Source organism: Bradysia coprophila, unplaced genomic scaffold (assembly GCF_014529535.1).
Source record: "Bradysia coprophila strain Holo2 unplaced genomic scaffold, BU_Bcop_v1 contig_297, whole genome shotgun sequence".
NCBI classification, from domain to species: Eukaryota; Metazoa; Arthropoda; class Insecta; order Diptera; family Sciaridae; genus Bradysia; species Bradysia coprophila.
In genome coordinates, this window is record NW_023503555.1 from 629,466 (window position 1) to 641,115 (window position 11,650).

At 37.4% G+C, this 11,650-nt stretch overlaps 2 protein-coding genes across 7 annotated transcripts; one reads left to right on the forward strand and one right to left on the reverse strand.

Annotated features, from left to right (window-relative positions):
• Positions 1-2,174, forward strand: LOC119078664 (catalase-like). 3 transcript variants are annotated; one of them, XM_037186315.1, is made up of 5 exons: positions 1-183; positions 301-402; positions 457-694; positions 753-1,528; positions 1,592-2,174. In XM_037186315.1, exons 2-5 carry the CDS (start codon positions 355-357, stop codon positions 2,072-2,074), a joined length of 1,545 nt encoding a protein of 514 aa, XP_037042210.1. In that variant the 5' UTR covers positions 1-183; positions 301-354; the 3' UTR covers positions 2,075-2,174. The 3 variants fall into 3 exon arrangements, with proteins under 3 accessions (XP_037042210.1, XP_037042209.1, XP_037042208.1); XM_037186314.1 differs by lacking the exon at positions 1-183 and adding an exon at positions 231-247 and having other exon boundaries at positions 309-402; XM_037186313.1 differs by lacking the exon at positions 1-183 and having other exon boundaries at positions 295-402; positions 1,592-2,169.
• LOC119078667 (cytochrome b5-related protein) lies at positions 2,160-9,172 on the reverse strand. Of its 4 annotated transcripts, none has more exons than XM_037186324.1 (6): positions 9,020-9,172; positions 4,344-4,478; positions 3,926-4,259; positions 3,486-3,865; positions 2,902-3,123; positions 2,160-2,488 (listed from the first exon to the last, which is right to left on the reverse strand). In XM_037186324.1, exons 2-6 carry the CDS (start codon positions 4,427-4,429, stop codon positions 2,173-2,175), a joined length of 1,338 nt encoding a protein of 445 aa, XP_037042219.1. In that variant the 5' UTR covers positions 4,430-4,478; positions 9,020-9,172; the 3' UTR covers positions 2,160-2,172. The 4 variants fall into 4 exon arrangements, with proteins under 4 accessions (XP_037042219.1, XP_037042217.1, XP_037042218.1 ...); XM_037186322.1 differs by lacking the exon at positions 9,020-9,172 and adding an exon at positions 6,125-6,343; XM_037186323.1 differs by lacking the exon at positions 9,020-9,172 and adding an exon at positions 6,202-6,277.
• Between the last annotated feature and the right edge of the window lie 2,478 nt (positions 9,173-11,650).

Below are 11,650 nucleotides of genomic sequence, written 5' to 3' on the forward strand. Positions count from 1 at the left end.
TACGAGATATCACATTATTTCCCGTGTATTGTATTGAGTTTTACCCTACGAGCGAGGTAAAGGGTTTTCCCTAGGGATGGAATGGCCCTATTTATTACTTCACTAGTAAAGTAAAATAACATTTCGCCGCAGTCGAAATTTTCAAACCGGCTTACGTGTCTAATGCAACATTCTATTGAGAAGGTATATAATTACTCACTTTTGTTTTACAGCGTATTGGTATGAGCACATATCGAGTTCGTAGTATGTACGTGCAGTATGTGCTTTAATACTTGATTGTAATGTTAATCAATTCAATAGAATTTCAGGCTCAAATTGAAACATACTTAGTAGCTGTTAAGCAGACTTATTAAGATGTTCGCAATAAGTGTTACGTTGATTAGTGTCCAGTTATTTCACCAGGTAATAAATGTGACTAAAAAGTTGCACATTTCTATAAAACGATTTTCCTACCAGGCACATCTACAATCGCTACCATCGCCATCATCCAATCAGCTTGCCAACTATGCAGCAACACATCCGAACGACACAACCATTTTTGCACAAAATGTATTCGGCATCACTTATCCGACATTGAGTTATTCTCTCGGTGTTAACGGTATGCCGTTTCTTCAAGACCAATTTCTAATGGAAAAATTGCAATCGCTCAATCGAGAACGGATTCCGGAACGAGTGGTTCATGCAAAAGGGGCAGGTAAATTTATCAGAATTTCATTGAATTTTATGTACATGGGCACCTCCACCTTTTCCAGGCGCCTTCGGTTATTTTCAGGTGACAAATGACATCAGTAAATCCACAAAAGCCAACTTTCTACAGCCTGGAAAACGAACGAAAGTTGCGGTGAGGTTTTCAACCGGTACTGGAGAATCTGGTTCGGCAGACACCAACTTCGATATGAAAGGATTTTCGGTTAAATTTTATACCGAAGAGGGAACACACGACATCATCTGCCTCAACTTTCCAGTGTTTCTGGTGAGAGACCCAATGGCAATATTCGATGCTGTTAGAGCACGTAAACGGAACCCACAAAGCCATCTCTTCGATCCTAATGCACTGTTCGATATGGCGTCGTACCGACCGGAGATGACAATGTTTTTGTTGTTCTTTTTCTCCGACATAGCGTTCCCGAAGTACTTCAGACACATTGACGGCTTCGCCATTCACACCTTTAAAATGGTCAACAAGAATGGTGAACCGGTCTACGTAAAGTTTCACCTCTTATCGAATCAGGAAAAGGAATTTATTACGCTCCAAGAATCTTTCCAATTGGCTGGATCGGATCCCGATTTAATGTTGGCCGACCTCTTCGATTCGATTGAAAACAAGAAGTTCCCGTCTTGGACGATGAAAATTCAGGTCATGACCTTCGAGCAGGCTAAGGCTCACCCATACAATCCATTCGACTCAACCAAATTTTGGAAAGAGGAAGATTTCCCATTGATCACCGTGGGAGAGTTGGTTCTGAATCAAAATCCAGAAAACTACTTTGTCGACGTAGAACAAATTGCCTTCAGTCCGGGTCGTATGGTAGCAGAAGCTTTACAAATTTGACATTATCATGAGAATCAATCGGTTCAAATACATTCACAGGTTCCTGGTATCGAGGCAAGTCCCGATGGTTTACTCCATTCCAGAATGTTTGTCTATCCCGATGCACAGCTACACAGACTGGGAACGAATTACGCTCAAATACCGGTAAACAGTTGCCCATTCAGTGCACAGACATATCAAAGAGATGGTATGATGAATGTTGGTCGAAATGGCGGAGGATCACCGAACTATCATCCGAATAGTTTCCATGGGCTTAATTCGAATTCAGCCAGTCATGCGAAACAACATGTTTATGCTGTGAGCGGTGACGTAGATCGTGTCGACATTGGCAGAAATGACGACTTTCTGTTGCCTAAACACTTTTGGAAGAGCCGGGGCTCCGCGGAACAGGACAGAATCATTGGTAATATGGCAGCTGTTCTTAGTCGAACGGTTAAGCTGGTACAGGACAATGTCCTTAACAACATCATCTACAATATAGATAAGGCATTCGGAGATAAATTGAAAGCAGCATTGAACTGAATGCTGACTGTGCTCAGAGCAGATTTAATGTTAACTTAACTGATTAAGAAAAGCTGAAGCCTTCAATTGCATTAAAAATTCAAAATTGTAACCCATCCTCACTGGGAGTTCTCTTTTATTCTCATTTTCTTTCGTTCTTCTGGTTCAGCAATAGATGGCGCATTTTTGGCCAATTGCCTAAGTTGCCCGCTTATGTGCACGAACCAGGGATATTCTTCGAATTTGGTTTCGAATTCAGCCATCGTCTCAAACAGAACTGAATACAGTTGCAAGCCCACACCATGGTCGATTGTCGGAACCAGATGATGCATTAAATGATTGCCGAAATGGGTCAGAGATGCCAGATGGCTATGACTTATGTCCGAATTGTCGATGACTGTGTCCAAGCAGTAGATACCCCAGTCCATGTCCTTACTGAATGATAGACAAGAAGGAAAATGAGCTCAATTGCAACTCATACCACCGAGCGAAGATAATAATTCTGATTTACGCCAGAAAATGCGTCATTACATCTCGCTTGGCTTTTCGCATTTTCTAGCTCGAATTCAAACTTCCCATACGTCAAAATAACAAATGTCCCAGAAAGACTGGTAATGTATTAGGGATCATTCATTAATGACGTAACGTTCTTGCAGTGCTGTCATCAAAATTAAATCATAAATACCTCGAAATATAAACGCTCTTAAAATACCCGATTCACCCCCCTGAAGGGGTAGTGAACATAGTTTTAACTTTGAAGATATATTTCTCGAGTTATTTAAGAATCAATTTTGATGACAGCACTGGAAAAACGTTTCATCGAACGGCCAAACCAAAAACCGACCTACCTCAGTGTATCACCATCGTGAACATTGTAAACATTATGATGACCTGCGTTAAGTCCGATGAATCCAAAGAAAATGCTTCCAAATAATACGATCGAAATCCACGTCTTAAATACAGCAGTTAAATCACCGACGCCGAATAAGTACATGGCGAATGGAAGCGTAAATGGGATGAGATCATCCGTGTGATATAAATTCTTTTTTTCGACGACACAAAAGATTATGCTGAAAACACATTGAAAACCGAATTTTCGTCGTTAGCTTTCTATTTAGACAAGCAGGGAAAATAAAAGGTTCTTTAGACTAATTGCGAGTCATCTGTTATTGACTGAGACGACCAAAATAAGCGATGAACTCTGTGTAGAGTTTGTTTAAATAGAAAGATTTATGTTAAAACCAATGAAGTAAAAGATTCTTTAAATAAATGAAGTAGCAGACCTAATAATCATTAGTCATAATCAGCTTTACTAATCTCAATTTCAGCAACGACATGAGTGAACAAGTGCCTAATAATTTCCAGTCGATTTGTTCTTTAGTCCCAACGAATTTCTTTCACTTTTCCGTCCCTCTAAAATTACACAATTTACCTTTTAACATAATGATTGAGGAAGATGAATCCATAAATTATTGGTGCATAGATCCAAGATGCGTATCGTTGAATTACATTTTTGTTGGACATTGGTGTCCAACACAAGAACGGTTCAAATATGGACACTTCTAAGTCGTGGATGGAATTGGCGTACAAATGATGTGACATGCTATGTTGTATGCGCCATTGGCGATAGTTCAGAAAGGAAAGATTGAAGTAGTACATCCGAAAATTGTCCTTTTGATGGAAGAAATTGTGAGCGCATATTGTGGTGTAGTTCAGACACAAACCGGAAAGTATTGTGAGTAAAGTACTGTTCAGTCGTAGAGACAGAACAGCCGTCAGAAATGTTGCTAAGAGAATGCTGTCGATGTAGTACTGTTGAGAACCACACCATTCAGATTAACGAACATAAGATTCAAAATTGGCTGTGCTTACCTTTGAAGTTTGCTCTGGACTACGGTCAACGGTTTTCAATTTCTCTCCAACTTTCCTTTTGAACGTACGATAAAAGCCATCGTCTTTAAATGTGAACTTAAAGTTTCGCGGTTCGGCAGCTTTTCGAACTTGATATTTCTCTAGCAAACTTTCCGGTCCTTTCGGATAAATGTGGTGAATTTCGAACGCTTCGGTAATATCAGTTCCTTTAGTTAATCTGATCCAATCCGATCCACCAGGATGTAATTTGATGAAATCAGTGAAATCGTACAGTGTATCATTTAATCGCCATAGACCTTCGGCTTTGTCATCCACCCATCGACTTTTTAACCATCTGAATTCGAAAAATAATTTCCGTTCAAACAGAGACTGTTTGGTTTGGATACCGTTAATAGTTTATAGGGAGAACATTAAATACCTTTCTGGGCTCAGTGCAAGTGGATTAATGTCCTGAAACGAGGGATAGTAGTTAGCTATCGTAGAGAATCGTTTTTTCGGTGACATTTCAACTGATTAAACTGCAAATTTTACAGCAAACGAATATTTCACCACACTGAAAATTCAAATATTTTCATTAAGCTCTCTAAAAAAGTCAAACTGTCTTGTCTGTCTTGTAATTTACGTGTAAAATACTTAAATCAAAAGAAGTACTAGGTTTGGTATGAAAATATCTCACGTATGTACTATATGTTGAAGAGCTTCATCTCAACTTGTTCTCACAAGGAAAAGCTCTCGGCAAGGATATGACATCCGACGAAGTGAAATTTGAATTCAGGAAGGACATTCAGGAATGTGTATTCTCGATTAAAAATTGGTTAAAATATTAAATATTGTTGTTCAGCATGGATATCGAGACCTGAAGCTACAATCGTTTGTCATCGACATCTACGATTAACAAAAAATTAGCGATATAAATAATCAACGCACTTCAAGCAAAAGTGGTACTCTTATTAGGGTACTGAAACTTGACAGTGCTCCATACAAAATTTTACACTGTAAAAAGAGTGGGGATAAGATCTCATACAGAATAGTACTCTATTTGGCAGCTGTCATTATTAGCACTTTTGCTTGAAGTGCGTTGAAATAATAGATTCTGCATCAAATGTTCGCTAGGACAGGTCGATGTAATAGATTCTTTGCATTCAAAACGTAACAATCTGATCTGTCATATCTACTGCATATCAAACATGCACGCCAGCGAATGATTTTTTTTTTATCAAATCTTTCTAGTGCGCAGAATTATTCAAAGAAAGAAACTGAGTCTCAATTGTACTCTTCAAAGGTACATTTATCGTGTCAACACACATGCAGATGCTAAAAATTCACCGAAATATTCAAATGAATGAACTTCAAAGCCAATAAGCCCTTATTTGGTACGCAAGTACTTGGAGGAATCTTCATAAGAGAAGTGGATGTTTCTAATCACCTCCCACTAGTCACACCATCGTCTAAATTTTTCCTTTAAGTGGCTTTCAAAGGACATATAAATGAGTCCACTGGAAAATGCGTCCGATTTCGGAGGAGGTCGAGGTCGAAAGTCTAAAGTATAAACCCCGACCGTGTCCCGATTACTTTCATTGGTATTTGATAGGCTGCACGACAGATAGCAGTCAATTGAAAGTACTGAACAGAAACAAATCTTTTGTTGTTGATTGTGTTCGGCAAATTGTTAAATAGCTAGCTCTCGTAGAGCGACAAACGTATAAAATTACTTGAACCATCTGTTTCAGGCTAAAGTGTCAAAACATAAGTCAAATAGGTAAATATAACAATTTGATATTGAGGCTGTGTAACACATTATCCGAACGTAAAGTAAATCGTAGGATTCGAACCTGTGTAACACTATTTGTATCGGCCAACCTGTGATTGATTTGTCACCGGTCGCACGGATTGATCACAATTATTTTTAATAACAGACAGCACCAATTGAACACAAAATTGCTTTTTACGTTTTCTCACCGCCTTTACGTGATACGACGAGTTTATTTACGCGAATCCAACTCAAACAAATAAATTGCAAAATGTGTTACGCGTAGTGAAACGCTGCTTCTTTATCACAAACTTGGTTTTGATAGGAAAAGACAGAAATAATTTGTTTTTCAGTAGATAGCAGTTGTGACCCGCGGTTTGCTGATATTAATGAAAGAACAGAGAGTAGAAAGAGAGCAATCTCTGCGATTAAAAATGTGAGCTACCTACTTGTATCGAATCGTTTCAAATGCGTAGATGCATAGTACAACTGCAATAAAAATCATCGATGACCCTTTATCAATTACCTAAATTCAGATCACAACGGTCAATGAAACAAAACAACAAATTGAACTAAATAACTATCGCCCAGAGTGTTGTTCTCCGATCAGACTTATCACGATTAAAAATGAATTGAAAAATTATTTTTTTAATTCATTATTGTATTCGGAACTGCTCAATTGTATTCAATGAAAAGCTTTTCACTGAAAACGACCGTCATTTTTACCCTATCAACCATAGTCAATAAAATTAGACGAATTTTGAGCAAATCGTAGCGTCAAGTTGTTAACGAACCATTTGCAAAGATGTGCTATTCCGTTTCGACTGCATTCAATCGACAAAAGTCACCTAAACGTAGACATGAAAAAAATATTTGATTCCACACAAAAAAGGTAATGTAGGTCGTTAGAAATCATTGCATGCAACAAAACGATTAGTTTAGTGCTACTTCGGTGAGTGAATTGCACATGCGCTGTGCATTAAGTAATCGGTTCAACATTTTAGTCGACATTTCATGCTAATAGGGCTATTATATTTCAAGAAATTGTGAATTCGTTTATCGATTATAGTCAATTGACTGTCGCTTAGTATTATATTGTAGTAAAGAGCGTCACATACAGTCTTCATCACAAAATAGTATCAACACAAACCATTGCATTTAGTAGGGGTAAGCCATTATGGTTCTTAAAGTTCGTAAGTATGGCAATTTCGTGAACCTTAGCAATTCTTCGCTTCCATATATTTATGTCAAAAGTGTACGAAATCGCCATACTCACGAACTTTACGAGCCATAATGGTTTACCCCTAGTAATTCAATGAAGTCATTGGTCATCTTAGTTGGCAAGACAGAAATCTACTGTCCACCTGGTGTACTTTTTACGATAGACGTACTGTAGCATAAAATCAAACTCTGTTACTTCTCCGTTCCGACACATTTTCAACAGATTGATACAAAATCTGTTACTTCATTAGTTTTAGAATTCCGATTGCTATATAAGAGAACACCACAAATAGTTTGTTGTCTATTTTAGTCATACCTTTCTTTAACAAATGACTAGCCGTTTCTGAGGAATAATTAGGGCATGCCATCTGCGCTATCTTTACGCTATCTATACTATAAGTTAAAATGATGTTTAACAGAGCAATATCTCCTCCCTTACCCACCGGTTATCACGTAAAGTGATTATGATTAAAATTTCTATTTCCACTATAGTACTGTCCAATCGTCAGTTGTTCCACCGGTTCCTTCACAAGACAGCATAACTTTGCAACGTTGAACAGTGGTTGACATATGTAGACATTGGCATCAGACGATGGAGACTGTTATAATTGCTGAGAAGACTCCACCTAATCCAACTAAACTATAAATCACCATTCTGAATAAAAGTTTTTTACTTGCCACCAGAAGTATATGTTGTTCGTAAAGAGTTTTTCAGTTTTTAGGGTAGCGGAGTGAAGCAAGGAAAAGTATTTTTCTCTCAAAGAGCATACGATGACTGTCACGACTTACGAGGTGAAGGTCCGAGGATGTTACCCAACTCTTTACGAACAACATAAGCAACGGCCAAGTCTTTACTGTTGATTCATGACGTGTTACCTACATTGTACAGATCTAAGGATGTTGGTAACATCCTCGGACCTTCGCCTCGTAAAATGTAATTACGAGGTGAAGGTCCGAGGATGTAGCCAACATCCTTAGATCTGTACAACGTAGGTCACACGTCATGAATCAGAAGATTGCGAATTCACTTTGTCTCTCAAAAAAAAGTGTTTGTGGCGCCTTCTGGTGGCAAAGTAAAAAACTTTTATTCCGAGTGATTGAGTTAGTTAAGAGTCAGGTTTACCATTAGCATGTAGTGTTGAGACCAAATGATGGTCTGGATTGTGAACAACTTGTGAAAACTTCGATCACTGAAAATTACTGAACCGATACAGTATCAATCGAATGTTTTGTCGATAATCGACAACAATCGACAGATTTATCGATAGAAGCGATAGAACATTCGATTGATCATTTTCATTATATGTTACTTGTCAACGTAACCCCACTTAATTTTTCGTCAAGTAGTCCTTAACCTCAATCAATTGACGTTAACTGCGTTCAATTTACTGATTTTTATATGAAAATCGTTCGTTCAATTCAATCGATATTTTTCGACATGTCTGACTGTTGGGATCGTGTCTGACGTTTACAAGGTCATGAAAATGATCTATAGAATATCGAATGAATTGAACGAACGATTTTCATATAAAAATCAGTAAATTGAACGCAGTTAACGTCAATTGATTGAGGTTAAGGACTACTTGACGAAAAATTAAGTGGGGTTACGTTGACAAGTACCGTATAATGAAAATGATCTATTATTTTTTTGAAAGTATTGATAATCGATTCTAACGAAATAATCGATATTTTATTAATCGAATGAATAATCGAACATGCCTGTCGATTCCCCATTGGATATTCGGACTGATAAGAATTAAATTCGGTACGAAATATGTTCCATAAATCTCAGAAGCGTAAACCTCTCAGCTAACTTGGGCATGGCCTGGACATGGCAAGTAGCGTTGCATAACTATTTACACTCAACTGTAAATAGTGTGTTTTAAACTAATTGCACCCCACCGGACGCAAATAGCATGTACCAAAAATTAACTACAACCATTAATGCCACTAAATAAGTCGTAACAACAGTTACTGTAGACACGAGACATTAATATTGACACTATACTTAAAAAGGCTCTCATCGAACCCACTATCCATCATCAACGATAACATACGATGTTCATCCACAATTTAAATACGATTCCGTGAGAGACGAGACAATTGATTTTAAAATTACTCACTCCACAAAATTGCTTTCCGTTTGCGATAAATAAAGTGATTGTTTGCGGACACGTTACAAGACTTTTTCGAGAGGCAAAAAAAAACCATTAAAAGTACCGACTCTGTTGTGTGTTAATATCAAAAAGAGTGAGACGAGACGTACAAGCGATACCGAACTAAGTAAGTAGACTATTGAGACAAGGCATGATTCGCACGAAATTGAATAGATTTTTGGGGGTCAAGCAATTTGAATTTAATTACGAAAGCTGTAACTATATATCTAGAACGAGGTAGACGTTTGTGTTGTGAACGTTTTTTCTTCTCCTTTTCATCTTGATATTCTTCACAACGACTCGAAATTCAAAGTCCAAAAACTTATCTACATAAGTTCATCTAAATGCGATCCCATTCCCGGAAATAGTTTCCATTAACAATTTACATAATCAAAGACGAGACGCATTCTCTTGTTCTTTACATATTACTGTTTGCAGTATATTTACTTAATGAGTCCAATTCTCAGTGGTTATCATTTCATAAACAACGACTCATCATGCAATATAAATACTCATCCGAACAAAGATTCATCATCATCTGTAGGCTCGCTTTAACACATTTATGAATAGAATGCGCCCATAACTTACCACTCAGTGAATATCCGAATGACGCATAACTCACCATTCGTTACAAACAATACAAGCGAAACGATTCTGCTTGCGATTCTGATGAATTTTAGTGCCTAGATCGTTTTTGGTCATGAAAAAACCCGTTTCATCACACAAATTTCGATCGAAACGTTTGTAACATTCTCTATGCGTTCTTCGTCAGAGCATATAGCAAAAAAAATTAATTGACGCTGAAATGAAGATAAGAAACAAATTATACGGTTGAATGCGCAGCGCACGTAAATTGATGTATATAACAGAAAAAAAGATTTCGGCGCGAAAATCGGTTATCAACGAAACATTTTTCTTTTGGTGAGCTTACTAAATTTAATAAGTAGACTGCAGACTAATTTTTGTTTGTTTTTTTTTTGAGATTCCTAAGAAAACATATAGTTTAAGAACGCAGCGAATTTATATGTCAATATTGTCAAAAAGAACGTCTTATTTCAGCACTGTTAAAGTGGAAATAAATTTGGCCGATGCTAATGGCACGCGCGTGCGAATAGTGTATAGTGGCTCTGTGACAAACAGACATAGACAAATGCTTTTTTAGAAACACGATATGTATTGTATTGTTTCACTCGTCCTGAGGCTTCGAGTGACAATCTACATATCTAGGGTGGAAATAGTGATTTCTCACTCGTTCACACATATCCTAGCATTAACATTCGTGTTTCAGACGACGAAAAGTCTCAAAATTGAGGCATTTTTTTTGATAGGGATTTTCCTAGGGATTTTTTTTTTCATCGTCTATAGGTCGTGCAGGAACGATTTCACATTGAAGAAACCCAGATAACACAACCAAATTAAATGTAAATTGGACTTTTTGTTTTTCACATCGTTAACGTCAGCGACGACGATAAAATTAGGATATAAACTCCAGTCATTGCGGTCTTATATAGTAAAATGTCCGGTTAAACTATTGAAGTACTTGATCTGCTATAACACGGTTGGTTTGAAACGAGATTAAATAGGTAACGCAGACCACAAATATTTTTTTTTTATATAATCAGTGATGGACAAGAAACCTACACCAAAATCAGCCATATTTGACCTCTTCGACACTCACCTGTTGTTTTTTAACACGAAAAAATCATTCAAGAACAAAGGACACGAAGTAGCTGAGTTACAATTTCAAAATTTAAGATTCGTTTGTAAATTTTGTCGTAGAGCGACCTTGCTACAAAAAATTTAACAAAAACGGTACGCGTCGCGACCAATAAGTATCATGTTTGGTATCGTTACAAAGCTTAATCGTAGGGCTATCCATATCAACAATCCGAAACTTCCACGGTTGCTTCCTTTCGAAGATATTTTCGATTGAAAATCGTGATTTTTCGACTACTTGGGGCTACAGCTGCCCAACCAGATGTTCCTAGGTATTTTTTTTTAAATAAAAAGTCTTAGAATTGGTCCCGGTACCGATCCCAATATAAGACAGAATCAACCGATACTCTGCCGGCCGTGGACGACACAGCTGCTGGTTCTCAGAAACGGCCCAGGTGTTCGGTCTGTCTGATTTTTTCCTGTGTGATGTTCTTGTCCATCACTGATGAATAATATGAAAAAAAAATTTGGTGGTCGTCGTTCCCTATTTAATCTCGTTTCAAACCAACCGTGATCTGTTTGCATATTAACAGATTTTAATACCTAGTCAGAATACTCTCAGATAATTATATTGGTGACGGGATCGCCTTCTCCAGAAATCATTTTAGAGAAAAAGCTGAAGAGATCCTAAAAGTCAGCTGTGTTTCGCCTGTAATCTTAAAATCTTCCGAAAGTCTTCATCATGAATGAAATCATATCCACAATATTCGTGACACCTTTAGTTTGACTGCCGATTGCTCGAATTTTGATAAAATTAATTATGAAATTACAGTTAACGCCAGTGAAATTTAGACTGACCACAGGACTTTAAAACTTTTTAACTACTTCACCCGCATAAACAAGTATAACAAGCACTTCTGTTTGTATGATTAGACCAGCTGA

Excerpts from the sequence above, each read along its gene's own strand:
- LOC119078664 (XM_037186315.1), top strand. The coding sequence starts at position 355 with ATGTTCGCAATAAGTGTTACGTTGATTAGTGTCCAGTTATTTCACCAG. Across the intron at positions 403-456 it reads GTGTCCAGTTATTTCACCAG|GCACATCTACAATCGCTACC; the intron begins GTAATAAATGTG and ends TTTTCCTACCAG. Across the intron at positions 695-752 it reads GGTTCATGCAAAAGGGGCAG|GCGCCTTCGGTTATTTTCAG; the intron begins GTAAATTTATCA and ends CACCTTTTCCAG.
- LOC119078667 (XM_037186324.1), bottom strand. The coding sequence starts at position 4,429 with ATGTCACCGAAAAAACGATTCTCTACGATAGCTAACTACTATCCCTCG. Across the intron at positions 3,124-3,485 it reads CTCAATCATTATGTTAAAAG|CATAATCTTTTGTGTCGTCG; the intron begins GTAAATTGTGTA and ends ATGTGTTTTCAG. Across the intron at positions 2,489-2,901 it reads CACGATGGTGATACACTGAG|TAAGGACATGGACTGGGGTA; the intron begins GTAGGTCGGTTT and ends TCTATCATTCAG.